General features: G+C 29.9%; 4 protein-coding genes across 7 annotated transcripts; 2 read left to right on the top strand and 2 right to left on the bottom strand.

Moving 5' to 3' along the window:
• Positions 1 to 4,769: 4,769 nt before the first annotated feature.
• LOC122518347 (ATP-dependent DNA helicase PIF1) lies at positions 4,770 to 7,057 on the top strand. The gene is made up of 2 exons (XM_043637235.1): positions 4,770 to 4,955; positions 5,069 to 7,057. The coding sequence occupies exon 2, from the start codon at positions 5,090 to 5,092 to the stop codon at positions 6,947 to 6,949; it is 1,860 nt and encodes a 619-aa protein (XP_043493170.1). The 5' UTR covers positions 4,770 to 4,955; positions 5,069 to 5,089; the 3' UTR covers positions 6,950 to 7,057.
• Positions 7,058 to 7,094: 37 nt separating this feature from the next.
• On the bottom strand, positions 7,095 to 12,039 carry LOC122518316 (protein brunelleschi). 2 transcript variants are annotated; one of them, XM_043637186.1, is made up of 12 exons: positions 10,710 to 12,039; positions 10,338 to 10,611; positions 10,066 to 10,264; positions 9,774 to 9,985; positions 9,509 to 9,707; positions 9,015 to 9,429; positions 8,728 to 8,948; positions 8,295 to 8,655; positions 8,061 to 8,217; positions 7,804 to 7,981; positions 7,509 to 7,732; positions 7,095 to 7,429 (listed from the first exon to the last, which is right to left on the bottom strand). In XM_043637186.1, exons 1-12 carry the CDS (start codon positions 11,645 to 11,647, stop codon positions 7,238 to 7,240), a joined length of 3,570 nt encoding a protein of 1,189 aa, XP_043493121.1. In that variant the 5' UTR covers positions 11,648 to 12,039; the 3' UTR covers positions 7,095 to 7,237. The 2 variants fall into 2 exon arrangements, with proteins under 2 accessions (XP_043493121.1, XP_043493129.1); XM_043637194.1 differs by having other exon boundaries at positions 10,720 to 10,811.
• Positions 12,040 to 12,218: 179 nt separating this feature from the next.
• Positions 12,219 to 15,285, bottom strand: LOC122518364 (syntenin-1-like). 3 transcript variants are annotated; one of them, XM_043637273.1, is made up of 9 exons: positions 15,166 to 15,235; positions 14,976 to 15,037; positions 14,468 to 14,529; positions 14,157 to 14,357; positions 13,969 to 14,082; positions 13,659 to 13,894; positions 13,415 to 13,568; positions 13,188 to 13,297; positions 12,219 to 13,115 (listed from the first exon to the last, which is right to left on the bottom strand). In XM_043637273.1, the coding sequence occupies exons 3-9, from the start codon at positions 14,516 to 14,518 to the stop codon at positions 13,061 to 13,063; spliced, it is 921 nt and encodes a 306-aa protein (XP_043493208.1). In that variant the 5' UTR covers positions 14,519 to 14,529; positions 14,976 to 15,037; positions 15,166 to 15,235; the 3' UTR covers positions 12,219 to 13,060. The 3 variants fall into 3 exon arrangements, with proteins under 3 accessions (XP_043493208.1, XP_043493190.1, XP_043493199.1); XM_043637255.1 differs by lacking the exon at positions 14,976 to 15,037 and having other exon boundaries at positions 15,166 to 15,285; XM_043637264.1 differs by lacking the exon at positions 15,166 to 15,235 and having other exon boundaries at positions 14,976 to 15,159.
• Positions 15,286 to 15,643: 358 nt separating this feature from the next.
• LOC122518383 (zinc finger CCHC-type and RNA-binding motif-containing protein 1-like) lies at positions 15,644 to 17,329 on the top strand. Its single transcript, XM_043637285.1, has 4 exons — positions 15,644 to 15,929; positions 16,028 to 16,139; positions 16,228 to 16,581; positions 16,670 to 17,329. Exons 1-4 carry the CDS (start codon positions 15,817 to 15,819, stop codon positions 16,808 to 16,810), a joined length of 720 nt encoding a protein of 239 aa, XP_043493220.1. The 5' UTR covers positions 15,644 to 15,816; the 3' UTR covers positions 16,811 to 17,329.
• Positions 17,330 to 18,700: the final 1,371 nt, after the last annotated feature.

Raw genomic sequence — 18,700 nt, 5'->3', positions numbered from 1 at the left:
TTGTAGAATCAGTGTTTGTACGAATAATTAAAGTAACATTTTAATCGCGAAGTAGAGTCAGTGACCGGGCGTAAATTAAATTCAAATCGTATCGCGTATGTAGATTCAGTGTTGTACGCCGTATAAGAAAAATTTCGGTTTCGCGATAAGAAACTCTTTTATAGTTTCTTATATTCGTTTACCGCGATATTAGAGTCACGGGAGTGCGTGGAAAAGTGCATCGAGGAATTCTCCGATGGATCTGGTGGACGAGGGATGCAGCTGGACCATTTGCTACGAAGTAGGAGTGTTTTGGAGCCACCGCAGAACTTCTAATGCTAATTGTTCATATTGCGTACATGCGTCATTTTATTTTAAAATGCCACATATATGTAATATAACAGTTAGCAGGTCGTGAGTAAAAATTTAAAGTCCCTCCGGTGCTCAATCATGCCGAGGATGAAAGGTCCCAATCGGCACGAGTTACTGGTTGTAATTATTCCAAAAAATTATTGACGAGCACATGAGTGATTTCAAAAAAGGATTAGTCCTTTTTTGAAATTGCTCATGAAAACTGTATATTTTATTGTATGTTATATTATTAGTTCAGGATAGGTCTTCTTGTCTCATCGGTTAAATTCATTTAATTAATAGTGCAAATTAATTAATGCACTTTTCTTTTTTATTACGTGTTTCGTTCGCGTTTAGTAGTGGTGAAATCGAGTATTAATTTACTCGATTTCGTCCAATAAAGCATGTAATAAATGTCTTACATGCATTGCTTCGTACTTAGTTTATTTAATCGCGATTTTATTTTTCGATATAATAAAAAATGAGCAAGAAGACAAACCCATTCGCGACGGATAGATTCTGGCAATTAAGTGGTGGCACAAAGCCCAGTTCTTTAATTAGAACAGCCAACTTAATCAAAGGAGTCGTCCGAGATTTTTTTTAATTTTTTTAAATTCTTAAAATCTTTTTAAAGTCATTAAAATGACTTGTAGAGTCATAGCCCGCTTAGATTTATTTGAGAACATTTTATTATATTAATCAATTTTAGTTTAGGCTTTTCAGCAACTAATATACTAATCCCCGTTTCTCCCCCCTATACTTTCTGCGTTCTCATCTATACGTGTGCCCAGGTGCTACTCGTATAGGTGAGAAACGGTTAGTATGGGTTTTTAGTTTTAAGTTTTTCCCCCCCATTTGGCGTCTGTCATTGTGCTAGTGATTGCACGGTGTACATTGCACATGTGTGTGCGGTTAGGAATGTGCATTGTACATCGTTTCGCGATACGTAATACCGCGCTTATTATTTTTTAAAGTTATTGAATAAAAATAACTTGTAGAGTCACGCGTACGATACGAATTTTTTTTTTTTAACAATCGTTTTGCATAGTAGAGTTTACCGCATTTATTTGTGGAAACTATGATATACTCGTATAACACTAGTATGCATATATACTAGTTTATACTTGTATTTTTGCTTTAGTCATTTATGCAATAATCACTAGCCTTGACAGACGATTACAGCAATTGGTACGTACTCCCATAAATTTAGAAAACGCGTTTGAACTAGGGTGTCGGAGGTGCCCCGGGGCATGCTCTCTAGTTTAGGCTTTTGCACCCTGGTGGTATGTGTGAGAACCGTGGAGTGTGTGGGTGGGTATGCATGTGTATTTTTTTGAGCGAATGTGAAACTTTAATTATAAGTAGGTAGGACCCCGGAATGGCACGTGGCATACTTGCACTTTTCAGTGCGAGTCCCCACCTCCGGGTTTTATACGGAATTGTCACAAAATTCTATCTTTTTATTCTATCATGCTTGACTTGTAAATCTTTTTTGTGACAATTCTGTAATATGTATCATGTATCATGATTCAAAGGGATTTGCAACCATTTAAGAAATTCATTTCTATTTCGATTTTATCTCGAACGAGATAGAGTCGAAATCAAATCCGCAAAACCTTTGATGAATTGATACTTAGTTTTAAGTATTATAACTAACACTTCGCACTATCGCGACTTAGTCTTTGAAATGTTCCATATAATTCAATATAAAGAATAAATTAAATAAAAATATTGCAAAGAAATGCATTGCATTTTTAGTATTATTTTTATTTCAATTCGATTATATTACTCGATAGTAAAAGTGCGAAGTGTTAATAGGTCATCGATTAGCATAATTAACTGCTCGGACATTCGATTAAATGTGCTCGTGTAATATGTGCACAGTCGATGAACTTTTAAGTTCGTTGATTGTCCACGAGCTAGGATAGCTAACGGGAAACGCGAATGCATTTTGTAATAATTAATAAATAGAGTCACCCCCTAACGAACATCGGAATTATTTGCATAAGATGTATGATGAAAGAAAATAAATGGAATTATTTCATATATATATTGTAATGTGAAATGTATTTCATTTATATTAGTGTAATAAGCAGTTGAGAGTAATTGGGTGAAAATGTCTTGAAGTCGTTTCTAAATTGTACGACCATAATTGGCATATTATAACGGTTTGGTATTAGAATAGAATCGATACTTTACATAGTTAATAATATTCCTTTCGGCGATGAGATATCTCTCGACCAAAAGGTAATAATTATTTTCAATGTAAAAAGCTCAGGATGTTTTACTAATCACATTTTTTTTCAGGGTTGTGTTAGGTTCGGTTATGTTTTTTATTATATAGAATCAGGGACGATTCTAATTCTATATCATTAATCGTTGTAATATGCCAAATTATGCGAATACTTTTTGGAACGATTGACGTTTTTGGTCAAAGATTCTTTTCATGCTCGCACGTAGGGAATGTCCGACAGTAGGCTTGAAGAAAGAAGAGGCTAAAAGCCGAAGAGGCCCCCACTTAATTGTGGCTCAAGAGGGCAACTATAGACTTAATGAGTTATTTTCAAGTTCGACAGCATGGTTGAATCTTTTGAAAATAGCTCGTTGGTCATTTGATATTTTTATTGTTTTATTTTTTGTTTTGCTCGTCAATAATTTATAATGGTTATTAAGAATGGTAATAATTAAAATAGTTTGCTTTTTGTTACAGGTGACCATCGTTGGATTTGCCATACCACCCACCAAAGACCAAACATAATTTTTCCTTAAAGTAAATCGAGTATTAAGAAAATTTGATTTTATAAATGATATTTCATTTAAAAGATAGAGAATACTTTAAAATCATGATAGAGTACAATACCATTCCCGAATTCCCGCTCCAATATCATATCATTTTTTAATTTCCTATTACACACAATTTCCCCACTTTTCATTCTTCATTTCATTCTTCATTTCATTCTTCATTTCATTCGTAGAAACTAATTATCTTATAATGTTTTTTAATGTCTCTTTTATTGTTTTAGGTATTAAGATTTATTCAATTATTATATTATATATTTAATTAATTTTCGTTTATATTTTGTTTCAGGATGCGATTAATTCCAATGCATTTGTAAGTATTGGATTTTGATCTAGAAAAGGAATATGCTTTCGATGCATTCATTGGTTGTTCTGTTTTCTGTTTCAGGTTCGTTTCCAGTATTTTTTTCAATGGGTAGCGGGTAGATTCTTTCTTTGCGAAGAAAGGTCTACTTCAGGGATGCGACCCTGCCCACGCGAGCCTTGATTCTATCTTACCTCCAAGGATAGAATCATGTCCTTACCTAGAATTCCCACCCCATCAAACGATCCTCTTTTTAATATTTTGTTGGCAGGTTGAATTATGGAGACGATGCAAAATTCTTATCAAGAAGAGGTGAAAGGGGGATCAGAAGTGGACTGAGGTATGATATAAATGTTAGTACGAAATAATTATTTTTACAAATAAATGAAATATTTTAATCTGTTAATTGTTTTTCAGGTAGCATCATATATGTATGATAGTTATTTTTAATACACTTTCTTTTCTTTTTTTTATAGATATGCACCATAAATTATGTACATTTATTTTTATTATACTATACTTTAGGTAGATTGAAAATTATTAAATATAAAATATTCATTAATTGTAATCTTCGTATGTGTACTTATTGAAATTATATTGAAGTATATTAATTTTCTATAAAATCATTGATGTTACTTGAATTTTATTCGGATGCACTCCTCGTTTTTATTTTCTTATTCAGTTTTCAAATTTTTTTCTTCATTCTCGTTAATCATTGTAAGGATTTTCCAAATTAAACTCTTAGGGTGGGGCCTAAAAGTGGGGCTCATTAAAAAACATTCTCGGGGTGATCATTTTCTTTGGTTTCAATTTAATTCGGATGTGGACATCTTCAGGATGCACATCCCGGGTCTTCAGAAGCGGTTACCTCCTCGTGGTTAGACCTGGGCAATGGTATTTTACTTTCAGTATAATGTTTATCATATTTTATATGATACACATTCCATTGCAAGTAAAATCTAGCCAAAGACCGCTTATCTATAAACATTATAATTGTAATTAGTTTCTTTTAACTTCCTAATTATTACCGTATTCTTTTACTCCTTTCCTTAGTTCCTTCTTTCTATTCAATATACAGAAACTAATTACTTTATAATGTTTTTTAATAAATTTTTATATTTTTACAGGTACAACATGGTACAATCAAGAATTGTTTTAATGTAATTTTTATTTTATATTGTTTCAGGAAGTAATTGATTAGAATGCACATGTAAGGCATTTATTTAAATCATTTTTATATTTTTACAGGTACTAAAAATTAATCCAAAAATATTGAAATGAATTTTCATTTTAATTTCTTTCAGGATAAGTTTAATTCCAGTACACTTGCATAGATCACCAATCGAACATGTTTGATGATCGACCTGCATTTCGATGACTTTTGCATGCACCAGCTAGAGGTCGTTACAGTACCTTTGTTACTGCAGTACGTAAAATAAACTGTATATTCCATCTGTATATATTTTTTCTCGTGGTATATTTCTTTAAAAGCGTGGGTTTTCTTAAGTTTAATATATTTAAGGTTGTTATCAATGTTTGAATTCTCTTTAGTATACAAATACTCATATTGATCAAGTTATTATCCTTAAAGCTAATATTCATATAACATAGTAATTATATCAAATTTCGTTAAAGGTTAAGAAAATACTAAAAGTGATGGATTTAGACTCTAATACGTTATCTTGTACAGTTATAGTGGAGTGGATTAACAAACATGGATCTATTATTCGAAGAATAAATCATAGATCTGCTTCTTTGCGCTTGATTCGTGATCATTTGCGAGATATGATAATAGAAATACGTGCAGAGAAAGCAAATGTTACAACCAAATTAACGTTAAAGAAAGTTTCTGTTTTTAATAAATTTATGAATGAGGGTAAAGCATCTATTAAATTTCTAGAAGAAAATTGTACTCTTTTCTTATCTAATGCACCGTCAGCTTCGTTGATAAATTTCTTGAAAACGATATTTATTAAAATGACGGGACAAGTCGAAAAAACTTCAGACAAACCATTGAAAGAAAGATTATTATCAAATTTATCATCCAGCGGTGCTCAAGAAATAAGTCCGGCAACAAGTAAAGAAGTTAATAATGCTAAGGAAAAAGCAATTGCTTTATCTCGTGCAACGATTACTACTCCATCACCTAGTGCTATAAAAAAAAGAAAACGTTTGAGCGATCATTCACCTAAGGTACCTGTAGCCAAGAAATTATATGAAAATCCAACTGTAGGTGATTTGACGGAAGAACAAAGTAATATTTTAAATGCTGTACTTCGTGGGAAAAATGTATTCTTTACCGGTAGTGCTGGTACTGGTAAATCATTTTTATTGAAGAAAATAATAGCAGCCCTACCACCAGATGCAACGATTGCTACAGCCAGTACAGGTGTTGCTGCTTGTCACATCGGAGGGGTTACTTTACATCAATTTGCAGGAATTGGACTTGGAAATGGAACTTTAGAGAGAGTTTTTCAATTAGCCTCTCGTCCTTATTCAGCCTCGGTATGGAGAAAAACCAAACACTTAATCATCGATGAGATTTCTATGGTAGAAGCAGACTTTTTTGATAAATTAGAAGCAGTCGCAAGACATGTACGTAAGACTGAAAGACCTTTTGGTGGTATACAATTAATTCTGTGCGGAGATTTTTTCCAATTACCACCTATTTCCAAAAGAGATGAAAAAGTGAAATTCTGCTTTGAAAGCGAGGCATGGGAAAAATGCATTCATTTTAATTTTGAATTAAGAATAGTACATAGACAAAAAGATCCAGAGTTTATAGAGATTTTGAATAATATTAGAATAGGAAGAGTTACTGAAAGTATTTCCAATACTCTTAAGGCAACGGCTAAACAAAAAATTGAAAGTAATGGAATTTTGGCAACAAGATTATGTACTCATATAAATGAAGCTGATGAAATTAATGACTTTCAATTGAATGAATTAAAAGGAGAAAGTAAAACTTACATAGCACAAGACTCCGATCAAATGATGACTAAAACATTAGATCAACAATTGCCTGTGCCTGGCAAATTAATTTTAAAAGTTGGTGCTCAAGTTATGTTATTAAAAAATATTAATCTTTCAAATGGCTTAGTGAATGGCGCTAGAGGAATAGTTATTAAGTTTGTAGATGATTTACCTGTAATTCAGCTTAGGTCAGGGAATATTTATCATACTAAGATGGAAAAATGGTCTATAAAAACTGTATCAGGTAGTATAGTATATAGAAAACAAATCCCATTAAAATTGGCATGGGCATTTTCTATACATAAAAGTCAAGGTTTAACTTTAGATTGTGTAGAAATGTGCCTCTCTAGAGTTTTTGATGCTGGTCAATCTTATGTTGCACTTTCAAGGGCACAAAGTTTGCAGTCATTACGCATTTTAGATTTCAATAGTCAACAAGTATGGGCTAATACTACTGTACTTCAATTTTATAAAAAATTTAGAAGAAATTTATTTGAAATGGATATTATTCCTTTAGGGAAAAAAGCTAAAATTAGTAAATAATGTTAGAATAAAAATGTTAATAAATAGGCTAAAAATTGTGTAATAATTTGATAAATCTTTTGTAGACAATGAAAAGATAGCATAAATTGAATGAAATATAAGAAGTAATATATTTTTTTATTAAAAAAATATTTTTATAACAGTATTTTGACAGATTTCATAATTTGTCTCTTTTATTAAAGAAAGTAAAAGTTTTTCAATCATAAGTAGTCGATTATGACAACAAGGCAGAAGTGTTCTTCAATATTTTTTACAAATATTACAATACAAGCAATAGCACAATGAAACTCAATAATCATCTACAGTTATTTCTATTGGCGGGATGTAACGCCACGTATGTCCAGCATTTATAAGTTCTGAACATAATGTTGGAGTATTTGGTGTTGTTTCTTTGCTACTGCATTGAATATCTATTTTATACTGACCAGCGGTAAAAAATACTACTCGACACTCGTGGTATGCTCTTCCATATTCCTGTAACTAATATAAATATTGTTAAATTAATTAAATATTGATATCACACACACAAATGATATATATATTTAAAATAATTACTTACAGCTGGAAGCATTACTTTATTTGCTCCAGCGATGGATAATCTCGTATCTAGTTGATAATTATTAACTCCATTATGATGATCTTGGTAGAAATTAATTGATAATATAAGATCACTAAGAGGGTGTTCTAATGCATTACATACACCTACTCCAACGCTAACACATTCACCCAAATTACATGTTAGTTCGTCTTGAGCTTTTACCATTGTATCATTTATCGTTACTTCTGTAAAGCAATTCAATGCAAATGTATTCCTTAGGTTTAAGTAAATTAAACGAGATAACATTCGAACATACCCCATTGTAAAGGACTCATTCTAACAAGATCCAACATATCTTGAGTAAGAGTAATACCAGAGAGAGTTGCTTTTCCAGTAGATTCAGTGCCTAATAATTGCCAATGTAAATCTACTAACGAAGCAATGTGTTCAGCACAAACTTTTTGAAGCTCTCCAACATCTCCTCCTCCATTTAACTAAAAAGAAAAGATTAATAAAATAAATAACAAATAAACAGATAATATATATAAATAAGTCAGTATAAACATAATATACCATGGATAATTTATTAAGTGGGCATCTATCTACTGGAACAGGTATTCTACACGGTTCTTTGCCTTCCATATATATACACTTGCTTTGAGTATAATGTAGCTCCATTTCATGATTTGTCATATTTGTAACGTCCAACACAAGATAAAATTGTGATGACCTAGACATTATTTATTATAACGAAGTATTTGACTGATTAAAAAAAGTACAATATTGATGATCATTTATTTTACTTACGTTTCTGCCGGTAATACATCCCAATTTGTAATATGTATACTAGGTAACATTTCAACTGTTATAAAAACAGACGAAATTCTACAATAGCCTGCTGCTAAACCAGCACCACCAGAATATTTTATTTTCAATTGCCCTTCAATAACATTGGAATTATGCAATGGCACTGCAAGTTTAGACAATCGTGAACTTGCTAAAGAAGAATGACCAGAGTGAGAACTCAAACCCGATCTAAAGGAAGAAGTCAGTTCAGATTGTCTTTTAGTATGATGAGATGGAGAACTTAATCTAGATGGTAGTGAACTATGTCCTGAATGTGATAATAAACTACTTGGTTGACTGAGGTAACTATTGCTATTGATATCTGAAAAGTACATACATAAATAAATTAACAACTAATTTATTTCTCTTATAACATGCGTATAAAAAATATTACCATTTCTAGATACAGGTGCAATAAAGTCTGTGGCAGCATATAAGTATAATGTAAGACTTGCACTAGTGCAAGGTTGCAAGGGCAATTGGGTCATTAAATTTTCATCACTCCATTTAAATATTTTTCCTTCCGTGATTGTATCTAAAGTAGACTGTACTGACAATTCTATCATTTCAATAGGAACTTGGCCTACATTTGTTATTGTTATAGTACATTCAGCACTAAAAGAGACCAAATAAGATTATACTTTTAGTTAAAATAAATTTTATATATTTTAAGAAACTAACCTTTCTCCTCCATATAATGATATACTAGCACTTGTAACAATATTTTCACCGGAACTGAAACTTGCAGTTTGAGGTAAACTTGTAGCAACATCTAGTCTTGGTAAAGCTGGAATGACCTCAACAGTATACTGAGGATGCATCATTCCTTCCATATGCCTTAATCTGCAATTGGACTTAACTCCTAATGTATGTGTACTGAAACCAAGAATTTCTAAATCTCCAATTTCTTTCGGTCTACCAGCTAAGGTAACAGCTATAGGTCCAGATTCAGCAGGAAGCGTAATACTTTCTGGTATTGATTCAAATACAACACCATTAGTTAGAAGTCTCATATTAGACACATGTAATTCAAATGGTAATGGATTTATAAATTGCATCGATACTTCACAAATATCTCCTTCGACCCATAAGTAATCTATAATATAATAAGCTCCATATAATTAATGATTGACGTCTAAAGATATTCATTTAATGTAAACTATGGATTACTGTACCCATTTTACTTTTGGACATAGTTTTACGTTCTAATGAACCAAAGTTAATAGGAGTAAATAAAAATGGACCATGATCTTCTTTGACTCGTTCAATTTTTTGTGGCTGCAAATGTGGTTGTAAATTTTTCAGAGAAAAATACTTTGTTTTTGGGATATTTATTAAATTAGCTGGTGGGATAACTGTTCCAGAGTCTAAGACCTATTAGAAACGAAAGATATAGTTTTATTATAGAATGTATTTATATAATATATTTGTTAAACTTACAAGAGGAACAGGAGCACCTTCGCATTGCTGAGATACAGTTTGAAGTTGTAATGAAGTTTCTTTACGTTCAGTAGGCGTTAAATGATTATACATAGTTTGAAGTAAAAACGTCAAATGTCTTGTAGCTAATGCTGGATTACCCATACGATTTGCAGCAGCAACAAGTTCGTTTATAACGTGTATTTGAATGACAGGCCAACCTCTATGCCCATCTACATAGAAAATACAATTATAATTAAAAAACAGTTTCTTAAAAAAGAGGAGAAATACATTGGTCTAATGCATTTATTACCTGCAGGCATATCAATAGGATCTAAGGACAATTTGAAACCAGAAGTAGCTTGTAACATTAAATTATAACATTGTTGCCAATCTGGACTAGGATTATTTTGAGAAACATGACGGGTAGCAGCTAACCGTAAACAAAATGCTGCTTTTCTTACAAAACCGAAACTTGTATATAAATCTGATAATGTAGTAAAACGGTCGATCTAAAATAAAAATAGTATATATATATATATATGTATTTGATTGAAAATTTGTAATTAAAATATCTATTGATACCTTTTCTTGTTCACTCAAAGTTAAATTGATAAGTATAACATTGTTTAAGTAAGATGCTGCCTGCAAGGTACAATTTTGTTCTATTGATATCCTTGTTGCTTTAAAGCTAGCTTCTGTTTCAATTATACCTGCATACTGATATTTACTATAATGAACAATTGCTTCACGATATTTTTTAGATATTTCTTCAGGTAATAAAATATGTGGCATATTTGTTTTTACTACATCAATAGTAGGTGGTGATGGTAATACAGCGACAGCTTGAGAGCCTCGTCTAAAAATATATAATATATAATTATAATATTCTATATATATATATAATCTAATTAAGTATTATAAAAAATAGAAATATTGTATATAAATTATACATACCTCTGCTTACCTGGACTTCCTTCCTGAAGAGAAGAATTTCTTTGTAATGGAAGATTTCTGCACATATTAGGATACAAAACTAAAACAGAAGCAGCACATAATCCTTCATAAGCTGCACCTAGCCACAGCCAGTCATTAACAGCTTGTAAAACATTAGCTGCTGAATTATAATGATTCAATGCATCTGTTGGGAGTCCAGCTTGAAGGCACAAATCTCCTAAATGTTTTGTCATACGTCCCACACATCTTTTTCTATTATTCCTAGATTCAAGATCTAAGCCTATGAAGTCTTTTTTTTCAAATGGTGCTAAAAGAAGAGATACACGATCTATTTTCTCTCTAGATCGTTCTAATCTTTTAGATTCTAAAATCCAGAATAATGAATGAAGACATTCCACTATATATGTTTCAAGATCAGGAGAAGATTCATCTGTATAAAAAACAGCTTGTGTTTTAAAATTGGATGGAGTACTGAATGATTCTGGTGGATCACGAGGATTATTTGTTTCTACTGGTCCAAATAAAATCGCCCGAGAATCATACAACGTGGCAGTATATTTTACTTTTAAAGTTTCATGAAGTCTGCACAGTTCATTCAATTCTGTTTGATTATCGTACTTGCCAAATGTTATTAGGCCCAAAAGCCTTCTATGCGTTTGAAATTCTCCCCAGTCATTATTCTCTACAGGATGATCTTTGACAAATCGAGCAAGTATTTCTCGTGTATTACCAGAGGAGTCTCTTACAGTAAATCTACTCCCTGCCTTGATGATACGTTCAAATAATCTAGAAACTGTTTTTTGTTTTATCTGTGTACCAATCGGTTTCAAAAGTAAAAGCAGTGCCGCGTGATCATGAGCGGTTTGCTCGTAATCAGGGTGAGACATCTTATTGTCGGGCACTGGACTCGACAAAATAGCACTAATAGCCGAGCGCATTTATGTGTCACTCAGTATATAAGGGTACTTATATTAAGTACCTTAGACGAACATTGACATTGTTCTTTTTACTTAATTAAAATGAGTTTTTATGAAAAACTGTACTTCGAAACTAATATTCATCAGAATCATAATATAATATTATATATTTAATATAGTTTGTCATATGCAACGTATGCGATTGTGAGATTAAAATGACAGGTATCAATGCATCTTGTTACTGCCATTTTGAAAACAAGAAATGCGCACGCGCAACTATCGTGAAATCAGCTGACAGAAATAAGGAAATAAAAACAAAAAGAATTAATATCCGATTTATTCTCATTTAATTCTTCGTAATCTTCTCTTGGTTCTATTATTAACACATGTTAATAATCTTTATTATTAGTTATAGGTCAGAATTAAATAATTAAGTAGTTGATCATTCAATTTATTATTTCCATTTACGTTAACATTTACAATGTTTATATATATTTTTATTTTTTTATATGCAATTAAATTGTGAAATTCTTAAAGAACTATTATAAAATGTGGCACAGAAGGAATTAACGATATTCTAATACACTGTATATGTGGCATGTTTCTATTAGGTGTATTTAACAAATATATGTATAATAGAAATAACACCGTACTAACATTGGCAATAAAGAAAGGTATTGTAAAAAAAATATGTATATTCTCATGTAGATATTATTAATCATTAATTACTTAGGGTCTCTCATGCAACAGTAATAGAATAACATGAGCATCTTTGTATATGCATATACATATGTAGTTATATTATAAGCACTAATCCAATTGAAATTAATATTATATTTTTCTTTTTTAAATCTTTTCTACGAATATTGTTTCTGTAGAATAACACAGCCTTCTATCGAAAAATACTATTGATTGACATAAACGAATACATTATATATATGTATATACCATCTACATTTCCAAATATAAATGTATATAGCAACATTTATTGCTATTATATTTTTCACATCATAAACATTATGTAAACAATAAATACGTAATAAAATAATCCAATTAATCAACAGTTACGAAACGAAATACAAATAAAAGAGATATTTTCTTACACTGTGCATACATATTAAATTAAAATACTATGATGACACGATGTAAAAACATAGAAATTTTTATGTGCACTGTTAGTTATTCTTTGTTTTTTTTTCTTGTATTTCGATCAATATATATCATGCATATTTTAATAAGAACTGACATATTATGCGTGTTGCATCAGTACTTTATAACAATAAAATTTTGTGCAATAATGAAATATCCATAGAATACTTATCATACATGTTATAATAGTAACATATTAAGATTATCTTGGCATATATAGCTCCTCATTATAAAATATAGTATGTAACCAAAAAGTAGATTTCTTAACTTGAAATTTGTAATTCTTCATACATCTGGTACTGAATGGTCCATTAATGTTTTTAATAAACTAGTTGACATCCTGTATAAAAAATTAAAAAAAAAACAATTATACTTCAATATCTTCAATCTTACAACAGAATAAATTACCTACTTTTTAACCATATGATCATAAATATATGATGGAATTACAGTAACTGTTATAATCTGTCCACCATTTTCTATTTCTGTTGTTACTTGTTTATCCTTCAATCCAACTACATTCTAAAAAATAATATAATGATATTATATGTTAAATAATTTTTACTAATTATATTATAAGAAATAGATTTTCACACATAAAAAGAGAGAGAGAGAAATTTAAATAGGAAGTTATTATACCTTGCCATTAATTTCTAATATTTGATGATCAATTAATAATCCATTTCGTGCAGCTGAAGAATCTTTTACCAATGCAATTATTTTTCCATTTTTAAATTGAAATCCAATGCAACCAGAACTGTCCTTGTGCATAGTAACAGTACGTTCAAATGGTCTAAAAAAATAAATAGATTAGAAATAAAATTATTAATATAATACATTTGGCAATTCGAAAAATAACATATAATAGCATATTATAACTGACCTATCACGAACAACAACTTTAATGTCATTAACATCAGCATTACGAAACAATTTATGCACTTGTTCCATTTTATACCCAGCTACGCATATATCATTAACCCTTAGAATTTGATCACCAAAACGCAACCCACCAAGTGCAGCTGGAGATTCTTGACTCACAAGACATACAAAGATACCATTATTTACAGAATGTACTCTTAGGCCTACTTTTCCATTTTTATCTTTACATAATGTTAGCTGAAACAAAATCATAATTATTAAAACAGTAATAATAAAAACTATCAATTTGATTATATTTATATATATATTACCTCTCTAATTCCATTTGTAACATGTGCTCGTTGGAGACCCAAAGATTGCCCAGAAAGTGGTGCTACCATATTGTTTAATAATCTGGATGTTTCTGCAGGTGTACTCACTGTCATCTAAAATTACAAGCAAAAATTATGGAAAATATGAACATTATAAATTACATATATATATATATATTACAACTTACATTTGCTTTAGTAGAAACAGTATATTCAGGCATATTCTTTTCAATCATCTTGTTGCTTAAATCCAAGCCCATATAATCTTCTAAAGAAGGATATATAGGGCCAGATGGAGAAGAATCATAAGCAGGAGCAGAAGGTGCCATAGGTTCAGGTAATACAAATGGTTTTTGAGTAAAATATTTAGATTCCGCCTGCATTTGACTCTACAAGAATAAAACTCTATGGTAGTATTGTGAAACATGATATTAATAACACGTAGTGTATTAATTATTAGTAGGATCAAGTCCCTAAGGGTTAAAGATTTTTCTCTTACTTTCACCATATGGTCCACCTTCATATCTTCGAGAGTTGGATAGAGAGACATTTTGTATAATTCTGCAATTTAATAATTTCATAAAAGAATTAGAAATTACTGACTACATGAACATTACTAAAACGATATTGTAAGGCAATATGTTTGTTACATCTACATCAGACATTATCACGTAAAATTGAATAACATAAGATTAAGTTACAATCAAAAGAAAAATAAACAAACAAAAGAAAAATAAACAAACAAAAGAAAAATAAACAAACAAAAGAAAAAGTTAATAATATTATTTCTAGTCATATTTTTTCTAGTATTCATTATTTATTAATTTTTCTACGCAATGCAAAGAAGGAAAATATTTTGTATACTTATGTTAATAATGATATACGTCCGTCACGAGATGTCACATAACAATGCAATGATAAAAATTCTAGTTCTGAATTGATTAGATTTTATCGACAATTTTCAATATCGTAGAAATAATAAACTTAATAAATATCTATTTACTTACTCGATTATTACTTGTAAATCAAGAATAAAAGCTGATAGAACACTCGTAAAGAAGCAGAGAAACTGTCAAAAATGTATTAAACAAGAGTGCGTTACTAGTGCGTTCGATGCGTTCGATGCGTTTGATGCGTAGCACTCAATGAAGCATACTGGAAAACTGGTTCTGTACTGACTCACACTCAACAACTTACCTCTTCCACAAATTCTGATAACACTTGTATCATATCCAGTGTTGTCAAATCTAAACTTCATCTAATACGTCAGCAGCATCACATGCAACAAATGTATTGAAGCGAGTATATACTATATATATATATATACTTATATCATAATTGCATTCTGTATTCAATGTGTATAATTCTTAGTATATAATTGATTTTTTCATTTAAACTTACTTCATTAGATACATTAGATTCACTGAATGCGTAATTTCTTGAAAGCCTTAAAAAGGGTTAACCTTTGAATTAAGTAAAAATTTATTAAATTTATATAAGATGTAAAAATATTAAAGATTTAAAGTAGAATTGTTAGTAAATATATTTATATAAATATGAAAAAAGAAAATAAGAAATAGATGCAACAAAACGTAAATTCAATAATGGCGCCAACCGAATTCAGAGACATCTAGATTGAAATTTTATAGTTATGGATTTTGGCGCTCTATTTATAATACTAAGTGTCACCATTACTATTATTTCTTTTAACATATCAATAAATTATATTAATTCAAAATATGGATAATAATAATATATTTATTTATACTTTGAAATTAAGTACAGCAAGAAATTTAAAGAAGATTATAAGATAAATTTTGTTGAAGCTAAGAATAAGAAATTGAAATTATGAGTGGAGGAATAGTGCCTAGCAAATCTACTGTGTATATATCAAATTTACCATTTTCATTAACAAATAATGATATTCATCAACTCTTACAAAGTTACGGAAAGATAGTGAAGTAAGTCTTCGATATAATAAGATCTTATATCTAATGACTAAAACGATACATCAATATGTAACAATTTAATAAAACCTAACCTTTTAACGTTCTTACAGAGTAACTGTAATGAAAGATAAAATAACACGACGTAGTCGTGGGGTTGCATTTGTATTATTTTTAAAGCCAGAAGATGCTTTTTCATGTTCAAAAGGTCTTAATAATACAAAGGTAAATTTTTATTAATTGTATAATATTTGTAACTGGGTAATATATACTTGTAATTTGTCAAAATATTTAGTAATGATTTTATTATTAGATAGGTGGTCGTACCATAAGAAGTTCTATAGCAGTTGATAATGGACGCAGTACAGAATTTATACGTCGTAGAGATTACCCGGATAAGTCTCAATGCTATGAATGCGGAGAGGAAGGGCATTTATCTTATGCATGTAGTCATAATATGTTGGGGCCAAGGGATCCACCACCGAAAAAAGTTAGAATCAGAAAAAAGAATAAAACTACGGTTACTCATGATACTAGCTATTATGATAGTGATAGTGATGAAGGTTTAAGGAAGTCCAAAAAATCAAAGAATGTTGATAATGATGATACTGATGACAACTGTTCGGAAGTCGAAATGGAAACATTAAGTGCGGCTATCAAACAGGAGGTATAAGAGTTTCTGAAATGTTCTGTTTAATTTTTTGTAATATATCAACATTTTAATATTACCAAATATACTTTTTTTTATGATACAGCAACATCTTAGAGAGCTAGAAAAATATAAGCATAAGGTAGCAACAGGTCAATATGACGAGGAACATACTGAATCAGTTGTAAGACGAAAACGGTATAAAGAGAATTCATATTTCAGCGATGAAGAGGATATCAGTGAGTAAAAATATAAGAGACAGTATTTGAAATTATCATATAATTATAGAGATTATAGGTATCTAATTAGATATTTAAATAAATTTAATATATAAATAATAAGAAATTTCACTTATATAAAAACAGTAAAATAAAATAAGGAATAATGATCACAGTGGATTTACCAAGCACATCTAAAATATTTGGTATATTATCGAATTATATATATATATGTATATATATATACTGTATTTCTAATCGTAATAATATTATATACCATTAATCACCATTACATTAATTACAATATAAGTAAATGAAACGTATCATTAGAGATTATTTTCTAGAGGTTAAATGCTGAATCGAAGTATTTTGATAAATTAGCGCATTTATCCTCGCACAGAGTTTATATCAGAAAGGCTAGTGAACACAATGTTACAACTTTGAATATGCTTCCGTACATTACATATATACAATTCTGTTCATTATAATGAATGAAAACAAAAGTGTAAAGCAATAATAAAATAGGGGATGTGTTAATATGCATGAAATCATATGCATTGGTATTGAATGTAAAAGTAATTGAGGTCCTCTCTATATGAAAATTTTATTAATGAAAAAATATTATTTTGTGATATGAAATTTCGTGAGAGCGAAATACATTTTTTCCCATCAATATTTGTTAACTTTTCTTCGTTTTTTATGAATGATAAGCTAGAAAACAACTTGCTAGGACTGTCATTGGAATTTTTTTTGTGACGAGAACAATATTGAATGCATATATTTGCATAAAGTATATACTCAGGCACTCAAATCAGTTACAGTTTTGGAAACTAATTGACTTTTTTTTTTTTAATTTTTTCATGCTGCGAATATTGTTTAAGTGATAAATATTAATATATATAGTTTATAAATGACTATCATCGGTAATAATTGACTACTGGATTATTCATTTCTTTGATGCACATTATGTTACGAGAAGAGAGAATCTATTTAATGAATTAAGTACAAATTTTAGAAGGTCATAATCATTACAATGTATGATTAGATTATAAATTAAATCAAAAAACGTGAATTTCGGTAAACATTATTTTTTCAATATCGAAATTTTTTTCATAATCTTTTGTAACAAAAGTTAGACTTGTATGAAAAATTGATTTCACAATAAATTCCTTCGACATGATAAGTGGATTTTTCAGCAGTGAACATGTATTTCAACATATTAGCATGTATTTTAATCAATAGATTTGTTATAAAGACCGTTGAAATTTTGTTCTTTTTACATGTTCAATTAAATTGAACATTATTCTGTTGAACAATTTCAGTATGTATTATCGATAATTCTTCTCGCACAATAATATTTCGACTAAGTAAATTATTATTATTTTAAAAAATAAACATGAATGCATAGTCAATGCAATAATATGTTAATCCAGCCGTTAGGATCATTAACTACAGACAGTGATTGGGAAAATTGAAGAAAGGGAAAGGATCATGGACAGAGTACGAAACATTTATCTTTAGTTTTGTACACTGAGATTTTAAATTGACTAGCTCTACGAATGGAAAACATTGATTTTCGGGGGTCTTGTGGCCTGTAGCTGGATACTGGAGAACTCTTCTCTCCAATAATAATCTTATAATCTATTTAATTAGAAAACTAAATAATGAAATATTGATAATTAAGCGTATAATTATTAAGAATTGTGAATAATTTATGAATGTAATATTGCATGAGTTATCGTGGTAATGATATATGAGAGAAAATATTAATTAATATGACTCTACCATTAATAATAAAAGAGTCCGATAATATCCAGCCAATAACGGGTCACATAGACCTTCAACTACTTATGGATGGATTACATGTGTTGGGCCTTCTTAGGCATACAAATTCTATACAAGAAAGAAATTTTCCGTTG

This window comes from Polistes fuscatus, unplaced genomic scaffold, assembly GCF_010416935.1.
Source record: "Polistes fuscatus isolate 324 unplaced genomic scaffold, CU_Pfus_HIC Scaffold1, whole genome shotgun sequence".
Classification (NCBI taxonomy): Eukaryota; Metazoa; Arthropoda; class Insecta; order Hymenoptera; family Vespidae; genus Polistes; species Polistes fuscatus.
This window is presented reverse-complemented; position numbering and strand designations above follow the sequence as displayed.

Excerpts from the sequence above, each read along its gene's own strand:
- LOC122518383 (XM_043637285.1), top strand. The coding sequence starts at position 15,817 with ATGAGTGGAGGAATAGTGCCTAGCAAATCTACTGTGTATATATCAAAT. Across the intron at positions 15,930-16,027 it reads AGTTACGGAAAGATAGTGAA|AGTAACTGTAATGAAAGATA; the intron begins GTAAGTCTTCGA and ends ACGTTCTTACAG. Across the intron at positions 16,582-16,669 it reads GTGCGGCTATCAAACAGGAG|CAACATCTTAGAGAGCTAGA; the intron begins GTATAAGAGTTT and ends TTTATGATACAG.
- LOC122518364 (XM_043637255.1), bottom strand. The coding sequence starts at position 15,226 with ATGAAGTTTAGATTTGACAACACTGGATATGATACAAGTGTTATCAGA. Across the intron at positions 14,530-15,165 it reads TATCAGAATTTGTGGAAGAG|AATTATACAAAATGTCTCTC; the intron begins GTAAGTTGTTGA and ends ATTAAATTGCAG. Across the intron at positions 14,358-14,467 it reads AGGTGGACCATATGGTGAAA|AGTCAAATGCAGGCGGAATC; the intron begins GTAAGAGAAAAA and ends TTATTCTTGTAG.
- LOC122518347 (XM_043637235.1), top strand. The coding sequence starts at position 5,090 with ATGGATTTAGACTCTAATACGTTATCTTGTACAGTTATAGTGGAGTGG.
- LOC122518316 (XM_043637186.1), bottom strand. The coding sequence starts at position 11,647 with ATGCGCTCGGCTATTAGTGCTATTTTGTCGAGTCCAGTGCCCGACAAT. Across the intron at positions 10,265-10,337 it reads CTTTGAGTGAACAAGAAAAG|ATCGACCGTTTTACTACATT; the intron begins GTATCAATAGAT and ends TTTTTATTTTAG. Across the intron at positions 9,430-9,508 it reads TATGTCCAAAAGTAAAATGG|ATTACTTATGGGTCGAAGGA; the intron begins GTACAGTAATCC and ends ATTATATTATAG.